This window comes from Alligator mississippiensis, chromosome 3 (genome assembly GCF_030867095.1).
Source record: "Alligator mississippiensis isolate rAllMis1 chromosome 3, rAllMis1, whole genome shotgun sequence".
Lineage (NCBI taxonomy): Eukaryota > Metazoa > Chordata > Crocodylia > Alligatoridae > Alligator > Alligator mississippiensis.
This window is the reverse complement of record NC_081826.1, coordinates 281,902,444-281,918,486: the sequence shown is the minus strand read 5'-3', so window position 1 is coordinate 281,918,486 and position 16,043 is coordinate 281,902,444. Positions and strand designations below refer to the sequence as shown.

At 44.5% G+C, this 16,043-nt stretch overlaps 1 protein-coding gene across 4 annotated transcripts in view; it reads right to left on the bottom strand.

Annotated features, from left to right (window-relative positions):
• Positions 1 to 16,043, bottom strand: part of PDZD2 (PDZ domain containing 2) — a 330,694-nt gene that overhangs the window by 39,485 nt on the left and 275,166 nt on the right. For all 4 annotated transcript variants that reach the window (XM_059725248.1, XM_059725249.1, XM_059725250.1 and 1 more), the window contains 5 exons: positions 12,849 to 12,968; positions 6,579 to 6,693; positions 4,465 to 4,538; positions 4,067 to 4,292; positions 2,043 to 2,160 (listed from right to left, as the gene is read on the bottom strand). In XM_059725248.1, coding sequence (XP_059581231.1) covers positions 2,043 to 2,160; positions 4,067 to 4,292; positions 4,465 to 4,538; positions 6,579 to 6,693; positions 12,849 to 12,968 — 653 coding nt within the window. The remainder of the gene's footprint in view (positions 1 to 2,042; positions 2,161 to 4,066; positions 4,293 to 4,464; positions 4,539 to 6,578; positions 6,694 to 12,848; positions 12,969 to 16,043) is intronic.

The window sequence follows — 16,043 nt, the reverse complement described above, 5'->3', positions numbered from 1 at the left end:
GGCTGGATATCATCCCTTACCCTAATAATTTGTTCAGAATGTTACAGAGACACAACTACTGGAGAACGTTTAAAACAGCTGCAAAGGTAAGGAAGCTAATATTAAAATGCAGTCTTCTACAGAAAAGATATTTCTTTTTACTAGTACTTTTGGGCATCTTTGCAGGGTTGCAGTCAGAACACAGACCCCACCTCCTCCTCCTGAGACCAAGTCACTATTTCAAGGACATCCTAATAGGTGAAATCAGCCCTGATGTTCTATACGCATGGAGTACAGAGAATGGAGTAGGGAAATCCCTCTTTCATTTATTGGCCTAGGGCCACTAAGCAATAACACTGTGGCATGGCTTTTCTGTACTGGCAGTATGCAGGCTCCTGGCACATGTTACATTTAAGATGCGATTAACCAGTTAATCCCATCTTAAGTTGTTACATGGCCACATGTTAATGCAATTAATGATGTGATAAAACAAGAAATAAGCTATGAAGTTATTAAGCAAAAATGTATAACTTTGGGGTGGACTCCTGTCATGCCATTAATTGAATATGAAACCAGACAGGCAGTGTACTGGGGCAATAGGATCCATGTAGGTCTTCCCATATTTCAGGCTTCTGGAATGACCTACATGGAGTCAGAGCCAGCACAGAAAACTCCACAGCATGTCATTATGTGTAGGCATCTTTCTAGGGGCTTGTCACTCCCATGGAACTCCTAATGAAGGGATGTAGAAGAGGGCTTTGCTGGGAATTTCACCCAATTGCTCCTAAACCAAGTACAAAAACCTGGAGTGGAACAAAGAATAATTTCTAGTCTAAAGTAAAGTACAATGTAAATCAGTATGAATAATCCTTGTTAACAACCTATAAGCAATAACACAACTGACATGTTGTCAGCCTGCTATATCAAGTAGCCAGCAAAAGGACAAAGTCCTACCTAAGAATGACAGCCCTTTGGGCTAGCACTGTAAGGCACTCCAGTATCTGTAGTTGGTAGCACACAAGACAGTGATGTAGACGGCATCATATCTAGCCACCTTAGACTCCTCAGCTCGATGGGCCAGATACCTATTTGCAGATGGGTTGGTGGGGGCAGTCTTTGGCAGAAAGACAGAGCAATGGCCAAATTCATGCTTCTGGGACACAGCAAGAAACCTTCACTATTATGCGCCCACAACCCTTCAAGCAACCGTGTTACCAGAAATGTACCAAGAAGGGAAGGTCAAAAACAAAATACTGTCCAAAATCCCTGCTGCTCTTTCAATTACGTTTCAAGTGACTACATTTTAATCAAACCTATGCAAGTTTACTCCTGGTTCACTAATCCCTGGGTGCAGATTTGACACATGGTATTAACTTGCCTTTCCTATTGCTTCCAAGCTTGATATAATGTACTGTTCCAATTATATCTATTTCTTGCTTCCAAAGAACCACAGAAATCATACTCACTTCGCTTAGACAGAGAGTCAAGTGTAATCAGTCTTGACTTCTGCACCTGCAGTACTTTTGGGCATGCAGTTAAAATATCAGATCAGAACCTTATTCACTGCAGCTTCTATTTTAGCTTGTTTAGTGTCTTTTAACTCTTGGGGTCCTTGTCCTGATTATTTGCTTCCCCTGCAGAATTTTCTAAGTGTGACAACAGTTCAAGTCTTTATTTGCAGTTACCAACTTATATTCAGGGAAAAAAGCTGTTTTTTCCTAAAACTGAATGTAAAACAGGGGGCTGACTTCTAACTGGCATAATATGAGGCATCTATTCTATTCAGCTGTTTCTTGTCTGGAACCTTAAAAATGGCATTCCCTGAGGATTGTGCCACTGCACGAGCATGAAATCTTCAGTTATTTTTCAACGCTACTTTGTAATTGCTTTAACTTATACTCTCTCGTTACTTTTCTGTGATCATCTAAGCCATGGATCAAAAAAAATAAAGCACTGCAGCGATTAAGTATTGACCCCATTGCTGAAAATGAATACTTAAGCAGGAGTCTATAGGATACCGTAAGACTGAGCCAGCATGCTTTTGCTTTCAGTTCATAACTAACCTTAATCTACCATCCATCTTAGCCACTGATCCTGGGGCCAGGCTGTGAATGTAGATCCCCGGAGAGCTATTTTCCAGCGTGAGACAACAGGCACCAATGCCTAACCCAACCCCTGGCTCTGTGAAAAACAAAAGTACAAAGAAGAAAAATGGTTTAATCCCTTTGATTGTAATCACACAGGACACACAAGTGTTTATGTTCTCAAACTGCATTTACAGCCAGGAATCGTGCATTGTTTCAGAGGCAGCCTTTGGGGTGGTCATTCAGGAAGCCAAAACCATGGTGGAAATTAGAGTTGAAAACATTTAACCTTGACTGCTTTGCAAGGGCTGTGATTGCAAAGATCAACTTCAAGCCTCACACAGGACTACAGACACTTTGCCCACCTGACAACATTTCAGGCATGTAGTGCTTTACACTATATTTGTACAATACCTCTCAGAAATATATTATGGCATCCATTCAGTGCCCAGATACAAGTCTACAGAATATAATAGAAATGGAGTGTCTAAAAAGATTCCAGGATATTTAAGCAAGAAAATAGCTCATTCAAACCCCTCTTTTCTCTCATCTATTACTATTTGATTAGATTCTGTTATCCAGTTTAAACACCTGCACAGGGTCTGTCATAGGACAAACCTGAAGAAAGCAAGGGGATGGAGTGCGGGGGGGGGGGGAAATGAGGTCCGACTAACATATTACGTTCCCCATCCGTTTTCATTTTTGCCTGTCACTATACTACAGCAGTTGAGTCTTAACAGAAGCAGAAATTAATGGCTCCCTCATGAAAAACCTGTTCTTCAACTTTCTATCTAGGCTCTGAGCTCAGACAAAGCTGAGAACTTTCAGAAATGCATTCATCACCTTTTTTATATGCTGCAATGAAAATTCATTACATGCTATGCTCTGAAACCAGGAAAATACTCTGCATGAACTCAAATAGATCCTCTGAATACACTGCATGATTTAAGTGCAGCAAAAGCATATGAGACAAATGTGGTCATTTTTTAAAGTCTGCTATAAGTGCTAACTACTGAGAAAGCTCAAATAGCTCAATTAGTGCACACCTCTACTGTTCTTAACCCAACCCCCAGTCTCCCAACCCGGGTAACCCAAGCATTGCTTCTTCATAACAGTCCTTGCTCTATTTTGCTCTTTACATACCTAAAAGAGGAAAGCTTTGCAATGGATTCCAGGCTATGGTGAGCCACAGGGTGATTTTTCAGTCATTTTTTGTTCCAACTAGAATCATGGGATTAGATTGATATAGGAGAATGAACTGGGATGACAGGATTAGCCTATTTACAGAGTTCATAGGAAAGAATCTTCATCTTCATCATAAAACATTAGAAGAGAATGCCAATCTCTGCTGCAACCTCAACCATGTCAGTTGTGCCATAGATTCACAGGAAAGTAGGGCTGAAAGGGACCTCACAAGGTCATCTAATTTAGCCCCCTGCTCAAAGCAGGATCATCCCAGACTAAGTCATTCCAACCAAGTTTGTCCAACCTGCTCTTGAAAATTTCCAGGGATGGAGATGCCACAACTTCTCCAGGTGGATTGTTCCGATGCTTGGCCCCCGTCACAGAAAGTGGTCATTAGTTATAGTGTATTCTCACCTTGGGACTCAGGAACAGCTCCCTATGTAGTTCCAGTGTGGCAGAGGAAACCAAATGTCTATTGAATAGCTGCAGCTGCCTGAACTAGCTCCTGACACTAGTTAATCTGGAGGACTTTCTACAGATCTGCTGCACTGATAGCAAGACTACTGAAAGGCTAAAGAGTGGGTGATGGCCACGTATACCCTTTTCAATATTTTCAACTCCTATATATCTGTTTTATCTCTTTATCTTATACTTCGTATTTCAAATATTGTTCCCACCTTTATTGCATTACTTCTGCTTTCACCAAATATGTAAATGAAGGAATTCACTGAAAAACAAATCCTGATGTAGTAGAGAAAAGGACAGCATTTATTTTTGAGGTTAGTTTGACTGGTGAGTCATAATAGACTTTCTCTAACCTTTGTTGAGAGTCACATCCATGACAATCCTGTCCTTTGGTCCTGGGCCCTTGCGACATGAAGATGAACTGTCTCCATCTTCAGAGCCAGCTACTGGGGTTCCTCCACTAGCACTGGAGCTGGGGGAGCTGGAGCGGCTCAATAAAGTGGGTGTTGCACATGGGGTGAGACTTGGGCTGCGCAGTCTCGTGCGTACAGTGAGGGTCACAACACCTTTCTTGAGTTGCTAAAGAAACATTAAAGGAGTTTATTACGAGAGACTGTGCATTTGCTTGACATCTAATGATAAGTCTTTCAGCAAACCACGTGCACAACAAAATTCTGGCAGCAGCAAAAAACACAGTAGTGTCAAATTGTATTAAGCACTGAGCAACTCTGAGTATTCCTAACTTTGTTACCTTAAATGTTTGAATGGCTTCCTGATGGGTCAGCCCTTGTAAGGATTCTCCATTAACTTCTAAGATTTCATCCCCTGGTAATCAAATGCAAAAGTCAAGTCAATAAGTGCACAAAGTATGCAAGTAAATTAATGACCTTTATCACTAATGCAATGATGAGCTACCATGTGGGTTTTGATTTTATGAAAAACCTTTTACTATTTTCTATTTATTATCATTTGCTCTAATGCCTCTGTAATTAATACAAGGATATAACATCAAAGCATGGGAATTGTTCAGCTGCAATTCTTAACCTCATATTTACATTCCAACAGATTTAAATAAAAAATATTATGGATTTTAATTGGAATCAGACTGTTTGTGAGTGGAAGCACCAAACTGTGGAGTCAAAAAGTGGCCAATAGACTCTTTGCATTATTCCCAAACAATGGGACTTGAGAATCACAATAGGGCAAAATGTTAAGCCATGCCAGAGTCCATTTAGGGAAAGCTAGCTCTATATCCCTGCAGAGAAAGCTAATGCATGCTACTTACTGCTCTGAATATAACAAGAGACAAGTAATCTGTACACACAGAGAAGGCTGAAAAGGAATGACATCCTCATCCCAGCAAACAAGTCCTACAGCTATAGCTGCCTGCTTACTATTACATGCACTTTCCAAGCTCTTGGTAATAATAGCTACAACCAGATATGTTGATCTACTTCATTCTAGGAAGGCAGAGAGCATGATCCAGATCTGTCTTCCGCAATATTACACACTCCTACATCTGTGCACAATTAAACAGTACCCAAACATCTGCCAAGTCTTCCTAACTCCCCCTTTCCCTAATCTTAGTGATAAACTGTCAAGCTCTGAATATCCTGTGAATGTCTTGGGGTTGGGGGAAATCTGCTGATTATTTGACTTCCTAGGGTCAGTGCACACCTGCGATGTGTGACCAAACTCCTTTCTGATGGATCTTTCCCCTTCACCCCATTGTCAGCCTTGAGTGCAACAAGCAGGAAATGGCAGTAACAGAAAGGAAAGATATTTCACAAGAATGCCCTTCTGCAGAAAATAGAGCATCTGAAGTGCTGCATAAGGCAACAATTCTAAACCTACTGTCTTCTTTGGGTAACCTTTACCACAGTGCAATTGTCACTGTCTAGCATGCACAATGGCACCAGCATCTCTTGGATTTTTCAGATGCATGACTCCCCCCTCCCAAAAATAGCCCTTCCTGTACTCCTTTTCTGACCCAAGGCCATTAAGCCAGGTGTTGAGAGAACTGATTTCTCTACCAGTATGCTTCCCAAATGATAATATGGGGCTTCTGGACCTGTCAAACAGTGTTCACACCAGAGTGCAGACATTAGGGATGGAAAGAGAAAGGCGCTCCGCACCATTATTCCTCTTCTGTTTTTCCTAAGGAACAGAGCAACCTGGTACAGGTTGAGCTCTCACCACCTTTCTCTTGAACAACTTGGTGGGGGGTAGGGATGGGGGAAGTCATAGACTATGTAGTCTTCTGCTGGCTTCCAGGTACCTACGTGGGATAGACACAGACTCCTCTAATGCAGGGATGTCAAGCTCATCTAGCCTAATCGGACAAATGAATGAAAAAAGGGCCGGTACACAGGCCAGATCAGGACCATGGAGCCCAGATTCCCTCCGCCTTGCAGCACCTATGACACCTGCTTTAGCCACTCTAAAATCCAGACAGGGCATGCCTCCCAGACCAGCCACAGTGAGTGCTGCAGATCCCAAAACAACCAGAATGGGCATCACAAGCAGTGCCTGAGGCAGGCCTGTCATCCAGCACGAATCCTAGCCAGAGTGGGCACCTTATATAGCACCTGCAGGCACCTCACACAGTGGGGGTCCCAGAGTGGCTGGAGCAGGCACCATCAGGAGTGCCTGGGGCTGGTGCCACATGTGCTGCCATTCCCAAAGGGTAGGAACAGATGCCACATGCAATGGGCATCCCAAGTCCTCCCTGTGGGGACCATCTGGGTCAATTCAGATCTAGGAGTGGCGCTGGGGGCTGGCTCTAACCTATGGGCTGTATGTTTGACGCCCTTGCTCTAATGGATTGAGCCAATAGCACACTATGCACTTAGAGTCTCATTATACCTTCTTTGAGTCTTCCATCAGCAGCAGCTGCCCCATTTGGGAATATAGTCTTCACGAAAATTCCCATGCGGCCTCGAGCAGAATCCTGGCCTCCCACAATGCTGAACCCAAGACCCTAATACAAAAGAAGAAAAAATTATACAATGAATAGTATCAGATTGAGTTATCCCTAATGCTACCAAAGCTTTGCAATATAGCAAAGATCCAAGAGGAAAGAAAGATGAAAGTCTAATGCTGAGGACAAATTAGGCTGTGATTCACTCTTTGCTTGCCTCTCCTGATCTACTTTCACTCTAATATCAACACATTAACTCAGCCTGAAAATAGCAGTAGTAATCACCTTAAAATAAGGGAAAGTAACATTTTATGTTATCATATTACTCTGAGTTTGAGGTTTCATGTTATTCTGTTTTGCTGCTTGAACCCCTACTGTAAATCTCTAAACTTGATGGCCCATGGAACTCCTTCTCAAGGGATCCATCCACAGGATTAGCTGCAATTTGTTCTGCTGGCAGATTTCCTCAGGAAAAGGAGAAGTTTCAAAACATGACATGAGGTCAGGAGTATAATGGTAGGAATGTGGCTACGTTCATGCAAGTGTGTGCGTTTAATTACTTTAAGAAACAGAATTTCATATTTAAGGAAATATAGGTAAATGTCTATTCCTTTTATGTGAATATATGAAACTTATATTAATTCTAAAGGGAATTACTCCCATGCATAACTCTTTCAAACCTGAGCCTTCAATGTGATGCTGCAACTAGTAAAGCGAGCAAAACGCTGGCTTGCATCCATAGATGCTTCTAAAGCAAATCCTGGGACATCATTCTCCCGTTGTACTCAGACTTGGCGAGGCCATAGCTGGAATACTGAGTCCAGTTTTGGGCTCCACAATTCAAAAAGGATGTGGAGAAGCTTGAGAGAGTGCAGAGGAGAGCCATGCGCATGGTCAGAGGTCAGGAAAACAGACCTTATGATGAGAGGCTGAGAGCCATGGGGCTCTTCAGTCTGGAAAAATGCAGGCTCAGGGGTGATCTGATGGCCACCTATAAGTTTATCAGGGGTGTTCACCAGGATCTGGGGGAACGTCTGTTCACCAGAAAACCCCAAGGGATGACAAGATTGTACGGTCACAAACTCCACCACGACCGATTCAGGCTGGACATAAGGAAGAACTTTACTGTCCGAGCCCTCAAGGTTTGGAATAGGCTGCCGCCGGAGATGGTTCAAGCACCTACTTTGAATGCCTTCAAGATACATTTGGATGTTTATCTTGCTGGGATCCTATGATCCCTGCTGACTTCCTGCCCCTGGGGCAGAGGGCTGGACTCGATGATCCTCCGGGGTCCCTTCCAGCCCAAACATCTATGAATCTATGAATTATTACTTCATAAAAAATACAGCCAAGCAAAATTCTATTCTGCAAGTTGGATGATAGCTACCTTGGAAAGTTTTACTTGCCACTTTGCTATGTTGCTAGAGTGAAGTATGTGGTGGGATACCAGTGCTTCTTTCAGGGAACTGTGGAAACTTGGGTTTAAATTCCCACTATTCCACCCTGTAACATACTGTTTTCTGTGCAGCTTTCAGAAACTCATAGCTCCCTCTTGTCCATCCCCGAAACCCACTCTTCTTCACACTACTTTCCTCCAGAGCTCATATTCATAACAGGGCCATTGGACAGATCGAGGAAGGCCTCACATCTGCTTTAAATGCAGGGCAAAAGATTCTTCTGAACTATTGGGATAACAGTTATCCCACAAGAAAACCGTGGAAAAGTGGATGATGCCTACAGTGAATGACAGCTGTCAGGTGCTGCAGATATTCACTGGCCAGCCATACAAAGTGAAGAGGTATTCTAGGCCAGGGAAACAACAGCTAGTGCTGGGATCAGATAGTGATGCAAACTATGACAATCGTTAGTGGTTACAAAACATTTGGATGCAAAAGGCTGTGTTGCTGGAGCTGTGTGCTGAACTCGCCCTTGCCCTCCAGCATGGATGTAACAAAATGATAGCTGTTTTGACAATGGAGGAGTGTGTGGCACTTTTGCTCAAAGCTTGCAACACTGAATTACTGTCAGTTGGTGAGCAATGAGCTTGGTGTTGGAAAAATCTCCAGTGGGTGGCTGTCATCCTCCAGGTGTGCAAAACTATTCAGTGCATAGCACTGCACAGGACCGGCTCTGGGCAACAGGTTGGAGCCAAGAGGGATTCAATGAACTGAGCTCCCAGAACTGGGGTGGAATAATAGATGGGACGTATCTTTTGATTCTCCCTCTGCCATTCTTGGCTCATGTAAACTGAAAGGAGTACTTTTGCACGGACTTGCAAGGGTTGGTGGATCACAAGGGCTGTTTCATTGAGATGAATGTAGAGAGGCCACAGAAACATGGGGCTTTTTGAAAAGCTGCAAGCACAGACTTTTTCACAGGACTGGCATATTTGGTATTAGAACCACACCAGTGCTATCACTATTCTCAAGAATCAGGTCTACGTTTCACCTCCCTGACTCAAAACCAAACACAAAGCAAGAAAAGCTTGAACTATTATCTGAGGAGCTGAGAGACCACTGTGGACCATGTATTTAGGAGGTAAGACAGACAGCAGTGAAGCTTTATGAGTGATTCAGCTGGATGTTGGTGATTCAAATATCCCTCATTGTTACTGCACTGAAATACTTGTAAGACCAAGGGAAACTTATCAGCAGAGTGGAGGATGGAAATAGAAAGACTGCCTGCTGAGGCCCTAATAATAAGTAGCATTGACACAAGGGCAATTACTGGAGCTTACTGGAGGGGACACTGTCCAGCTAAGGAAGGATTTAAGAGCATATACTGACAGCATACCATGGCCAGACTGTGTATGGCTTTGTGTTACTCTGAATATACAGCAGATTGCTAGGCTAAGAAGCGTTATGAACTTTTATGAATCGGATGTTATCAAGGGGGAGAGGGTTATACCCATCACTTGTCAGACAGAGGAAATAATGCATGGTTTTCACAAAACAGAATTTACTGCACAATAATAATCTACAAACATCATTTAAAAAAAAAAAAAAATCAAAGAAAGAGCAAGTGCTGAGTCCTCTGAGCTACAGCACATCTCAGCGTCCCCATTCTCAGAGCGGTTCTCCTTTACAGTGCCCTGGGGCTGAGAAGAGATATTGTTGCAGAGATGGTGCTAGGAAGCCGAGGTGGGACACACGACTCTCTCCCCAGGAAGAAGGATTTCTTCTCCAAATATAATAGCGGTCAGGACAGAGCCCTTCCAACACTTCATTCCATAATACTTTGGGTTTGTCATGTGAGAAGCATGTGTCTTGGTGCCCTTCTTAGTGTCTCTCTTGGTCCTTCTGCCTTCGCTTCAGCGCACATACCCTACATGCATCCTTGTTTCATGGGCTCCAGACTCAGAACTCTGTAGCAGCACCAAGAACAAGTTCTCCCATGCATGTTTCTTTTTCCTCCTTAGCTTAGTCATTATTTCACCAGGTGTAGAGAAGCGGCCCTCAAGAATATGCCTGCCAGGTTCACTGTTAAATAACCAGGCAAGGCTTTGGTAGATAAGGGGGTTTAGCAGAGATAACAAGTGCTACAGTTCCCTTAAATGTTTCCTGTACAGATCTGCCTAAAAACACAAATAAAGATCACTCTCCCTACCACTGACTTCAGGGTCATACAAACACACTGTACAGTACAGTATATGGAAATCCTTTTCAAACACTCCAGCTATGAGGGCTGGGGAGGGGGTCTGTGTGCAGTGATAGTTAACTACTAACTTTCTTACAGGCACTGCTTATCCTGCCAGACATAATTACTCAGAAGCATGTCAGATGCCCAGAGAAAGAAAACAAGGTCACCCATGCTGAGTAACCCTACTAACCTCTTCACAATGACAGTACCCCCTGAAACCCATTACAGAATGGCAGGTGAAAATGTCTTACCAGAGTGGGAGAAACAAGACTGCTTTTATGCAAAACATGATCCAACAATATTTGTTTGAAAAATTTCAGAAAAATTGTGCCTGAGGGCACAAAGCACGTGCAGGCTATAATAAACCACGAGTTTGTAAGGGGAGAAGTGTTATTGTAACTGGCTAGTTCTCAGAGTTGGCACAAGCCAAAATCCCCTCAGCCAGAACCTGTTTTTGCCTTTTCCCTGAATCTAAACACAGCACATTCAATTCTTTTGTATTTTGATTTTTGAACTTAAAATCAAAATGCTACATTTTGGACCAGAAAACCTGCCTTTAATAAGTTTTCAACAGGATTTCTGCAAAATCATGCAATTTGAGTGCTTTGTTATTGGACTGATTGCAAGCATTCTTTTATATTCTGATGTATTTAATTTGAAAGCTCATGTATTAGTTGTCTGCATTGCTTTTCCAGATTTGAATCCACTGTTTTAATTTTACTGTTTTTCTTTTGCTTGCAAGTTTCTATTTTGAACCAAAAAGGTTCTACAAGCGCAGGGGTGGGCAAAATACAGCCTGCCAGCTGCATCCAGCCTGCCGAAGGTTTTTGTCCAGCCTAAAGCTGTGTCTGGGAGTCGAACAGGTGGGCGGGCCTGGAATCACAGGGCAGGATCACAGATCAGTGATATTTTAGGACCGAGGCTTTGGGTACAGCCATGATCCACAGCTGGCATATCCCTGCAACGAGCACTGGTTCTGTGCTGTCATTGCCCCAAGATCCCATCCTGAGCACTGCCCACCTGTCCTGGTCAACCATCCCGCTCCCACATGCCCCTTCTCACCCGCCTATGGCTCCATCCCAGCCACCCGGCCGAGCACAGAGCAGAGCCACTTCAGGAGTTTCGGTAAGCTGTTCTGGGGTTATGCTGTCCTAGCCCGCGACAGCTTATTAAAACTCTTCGAATGACCCTCAGGCCCAAATAACTGCCCACCCCTGTACTACAGCATGTATTTGGAAATGCTATTTGGTGTTACGCTGTATTCTGTGTATTTTTCTGTTTGTATGATTTGGACTTAAAAACAGTTCTAGTACATGCTCTTAAAATACACCAGCCACTTCTAAAAAGAGAATCCCTTCATTCCCTGCCTGTGTATAGTCTGCCACCATTTTGAAACAAGGAATAAAGGGACAAAGAGGGAGGATGAAATGTCAGGGCTATGAAGAAAGAAGCATTCACTGACTGTAGCAGTCACCTACACCTGTCAAAGTCACATTTTGTCTGGGTCTCTCTCAGAATTCAGCTGGCTCAGGTTCTGCTAGATCTCAAAGATCTCTGGTGGTCTCAGCATCCCTCCATGTCCCTAACACCAAGGAGTTCCTGACAGTTATGCAGTTCTGAGATGCCTTCCCACATTGTCCCCTATGGGCTGATGCTGGGATTCCCAGTCTGTTGAGGCATCAAGCAGCACATGATAGCAGCAGCAAACTGTTTGTTGACGTCCTTTGTGCCTTTTGGGTAGGACCATCAGTTCCTTCCTCTTAGTCTGACACTGGTGCTCATCCCTTTGGTATACCAGCTTCTGCAATTCATGCATTGCAGTGGAGTAAATATCATCTTCAAGAACATTATAGCTGGACGTGTGCTGCCCTTCCTTTCAAGGAAAGCTGAGACTTCTCTTGGACCAAGCAGCTTCACAAGATTCAGCAAGACTCAAACCTGAGAGTGCATGCATGCAAGGCTGTGCTCACAGAAAGCCTGTGAAACCTGTGAAATGGTAGTGTAGACCATTTTTACACCAGTATTGCATAGGGGACAAATTTACTGATAGGGCCTAAGATACCCCAATAAATTATTCTAAAAAAAACCTTGCATGTACATGCAAACATGACACTTCACAAAAAGAACACAAACCTAGATTCTAGTCTTATATCTGACATTTAAACTTGCTACAATTTTAATGTACTCAGATTCCAAATAGATGTGTGCAATATAATCAGATCTGTTGTTTGTGTACAGTAGGTTATTATGCATGCAAACAGGTACACTTTTGCATATTCACTTGCATAGTTATAACATGTACTCATTATTAGCATCTTATATTTCTATTGTCTGCACTTTCATCATAATGTCTAGGCACCACTTAGGTATTTACATTTGGAAACCTGCCTCAGAGGGGATTTTGATTGGCTGCCTTAGTAAAACTACTATACACAAGTTTTACTTTAACAAACATCCATAGTTTAACTTTTACAGGTATGGAGAGTCTATAAGAGCAGAGGGGGTAGGTAAGTCAGCACCCCTTGACAAATAACCTTGCTGTGCTTTGAGAAAATATACTTGTGCAAAATCCTCACCTTCCCTTGCCCTTTCATTAGGACAATGTTGGAAATAATGGAAGGCTGGGTCAGTCTCCAAGGAGATTCCACCTGGGCAGCACTCAAAGAGCGGGTAGATTTCTTCACAATATGGTAATCCTAGCAAACATCAGAAAACAGAGGTAGTTCATTCTGATTGCATGATACAGGCAAATAAAGGTACTGGATAGGACAACTCTAGTATACCCAGGGGCCGGAACAAAACAAACAAACAAAATCACTATTGCACATTAAAACAGACTCACAGGGCATGACATCCTGGCCCCACAGCACTCAAGTTGAGTTCTGAAATTGGCTCTACATCATGGATCTATTTAACATCTTCTATCACAGGATAGTTAAAAATTTTTAAAAATAAACGAAGAAAGTGTAACATTTAGTTCCAGGATCTCTTAAAGCTAGATCTTCTGAAGAAATGCAACACTATCGGTAACTAAAACAAACACAAGTACTGCTGGTTTAAATGTTCAGACCTCTACAACCACTTTTTAGCCCTGTATGACAGTGGTTTTCCAAGTGTCCCATGGAACCCCAGGGTTCCACGACAGGTCTCAGGGTTCTGCATAGGAGACTGAGGACAATGTGGCAGGAGGCACTGTGCCGCCATGGCTAGGCTGCATCACCTGGCTCCATGCCAGGCTTTCAGATAGGGGTAGGGGTTCTCCAGCTGAAGAAACAATATGAAAGGGTTCCATGACTTCAGGAAGTTTGAAATTCACTGTTACAGGACACTGACACAGGACTTGCATCTCCCTCGAGGTCAGTCGCAGCAACTGTACCAGGCTCCTACCTCCTCATGTCTAAAGGAGTTCTCCTTGACTTGAGCACTAAGGGTGAAATTTTGTTTCTTTCATGCATCTAAGGCGGCAGATTTCTAGCTCCTTAAATGGCATTCTTGGCACTTAAATGCAGTTAGCAATTCTTACTACCCCTGCACTGTGGATGTGTAGGTATGCCAGGGTAGACTAAGCATGCCCAGTAGGCTAAGAATTGACCAGGCAGGTACAGTTGCATGAATACATCCATAATAGACACATACCTACATCTAACTCATGAAAACACAGACAGCCAGAAACCTATGCTACTGATAGGTCTTAGACCAGGGCTGGGCAAAATATAGCTCACGGCCAGATGCAGCCCACCAAACCATTCTATCCAGCTCATGGGGCCCACCGGCGATTGCATCCCTCCATGGGGTTCGTGGGACTCTGGCTCCATGCCTCCATGTGCTACTCCCAGCTAGAGTACCAGGAGCACCACGTGGAGGCATGGAGCTGGCCCCGCCTTAAGGCGCAGGACTTTCCATGGATCCTGGCACTCTAATGCGCCACTGGGCTGGGCCAGGCTGGCTGCATGCTGTACCCTGCAGGTCCCGGCCACACAGCTGGGAACTGCATACTGCCAGAGCCAGCCCGGCCCGTCCTGGCCCAGCCTGGCAGAATGCAGCTCCCAGCTGCACAGTCAAGACCACAGAATGCAGTAGGAGCCTGCTGAGAACTGCAGGCACCGGGCTGGTTTGTGCTGCATACTGAGGTCCTGGCCATGCAGACAGGAACCACGTGGTGCTGGCCAGGCCGGGCTGGCTCCGGCTGCATCCTGTGGTCCCGGCCATGCAGCTGGGAACCATGTGCTGCACCCAGGACAAGCTGAGCCAGGCTGTAGTGCAGCACTGAGGAGCTGAGCTGGACCAGGCTGGCTCTGTGCAGTCCCCAGCCTTGCAGCCGGAACTGCGCTGTGCCAGGTTGGGCAGGGTTGGCCCTGTGCTGTGTCATATGGGTCCCAGCCTTGCAATGAGGACAGGATGCATGGAGCTGGCTCTCCACTTCCCACTGTACCCACAGCACACACTCCCACCCTCCCACACACATTCCCACCACCTTACCATACCCATACCCACATCTTCCCACCCCAAACACATACCCTACATCCACATCCCTCCACACACCCTCACTTGCCATATGCATACCCCACATTCAGACCCCAACACAGCTTCATATCCACTCTCCAACCAAACAGCTCTCACATACACTCCCTTATCCCCCCCACACACAATATACAAAAGTAAGAGTGTATTGAGCTGTTATGCAATTGCCTCTAGATAAACTGCAAACATAACTCAGGACAAAAATATTTTTTTAAATAAAATAAGTTACAATAGATATCTGACTTTTTTAGCATATGATTTGGGGTTTTTTTCCAGTTTCAAGATGGCAACCCTGGCACCTCCCAAAAGGAGCACTTCTGGGGCAAGGGGAGAGACTTCTGGTGGTAAAGGCCAGGGAGCGGGACTTCCAGTCACAAGGTGGTGATCAGGGGGCAGGACAACTGTCCAGGGGAGGGGTTACCCATGCAGCCCTCAACAGCTCAACAGAACTCATTAAGTGGCCCTCCAGCCGAAATAATTGCCCACCCCTGTCTTACGCTCTGGAGGAGAGCAGCCTTCCCATGTTATAGCCCCACTAGATGAGAGGTTGGAGCATTTGCTTAGGAAGCCAGAGACATGGATTCTAGGCTCCCTGGCCCAGAGGGGCTTTCAGTCCGCTTCTCTGGCTTCCCAACATGCCCCAGTGAAGGCACAAACTCCTCTCCAGTCCTCCTTTTGAAGCTGGGCCCCTAAGCAGCAAAGACAGGATGATATATGTAACCAGCAGGAAGAGTATAAGCTAGAGGGCCTGGCTCAGTGAGAAGGCAGTTTAGAGAAGTACGGGTCCTGGATTCTAGTGTGGACCTTCATTCCCACATCCCTACTGCATTGCCCTCCATCCATTTCAGCCAATGATTACTAAGTACAAGGGGCAGTGGCCCAGCCTCAGAAGTGCCCTGGAGAGGGGTCTGGATAATGCCTAGTCTCTGACATGGTGGTTACAGCACTACGGTGGGAGACCAGAGACATGGGTTCAAACACCCTCTGGATGAGGGGGACCTAGAACCCACACCTCTGGCATCCTGGGTGATTACCTTGCCATTTAGTTATTAGGGCTGAAACATGGGAGGGCTCTTTTTCCTCTTCCCCACACCTCCAACATTTTTCCAGGATTTACACTCTGTTATGCACATACATACAAAGCCAATGAGCAGCTCATGTTCAGTTTACATGTGCATACTTGCCTATCCACACCATAAAGCCCAGGCCAAAGACAATGAGGTAAATGGCTATAAAACTGTCATTTAGAT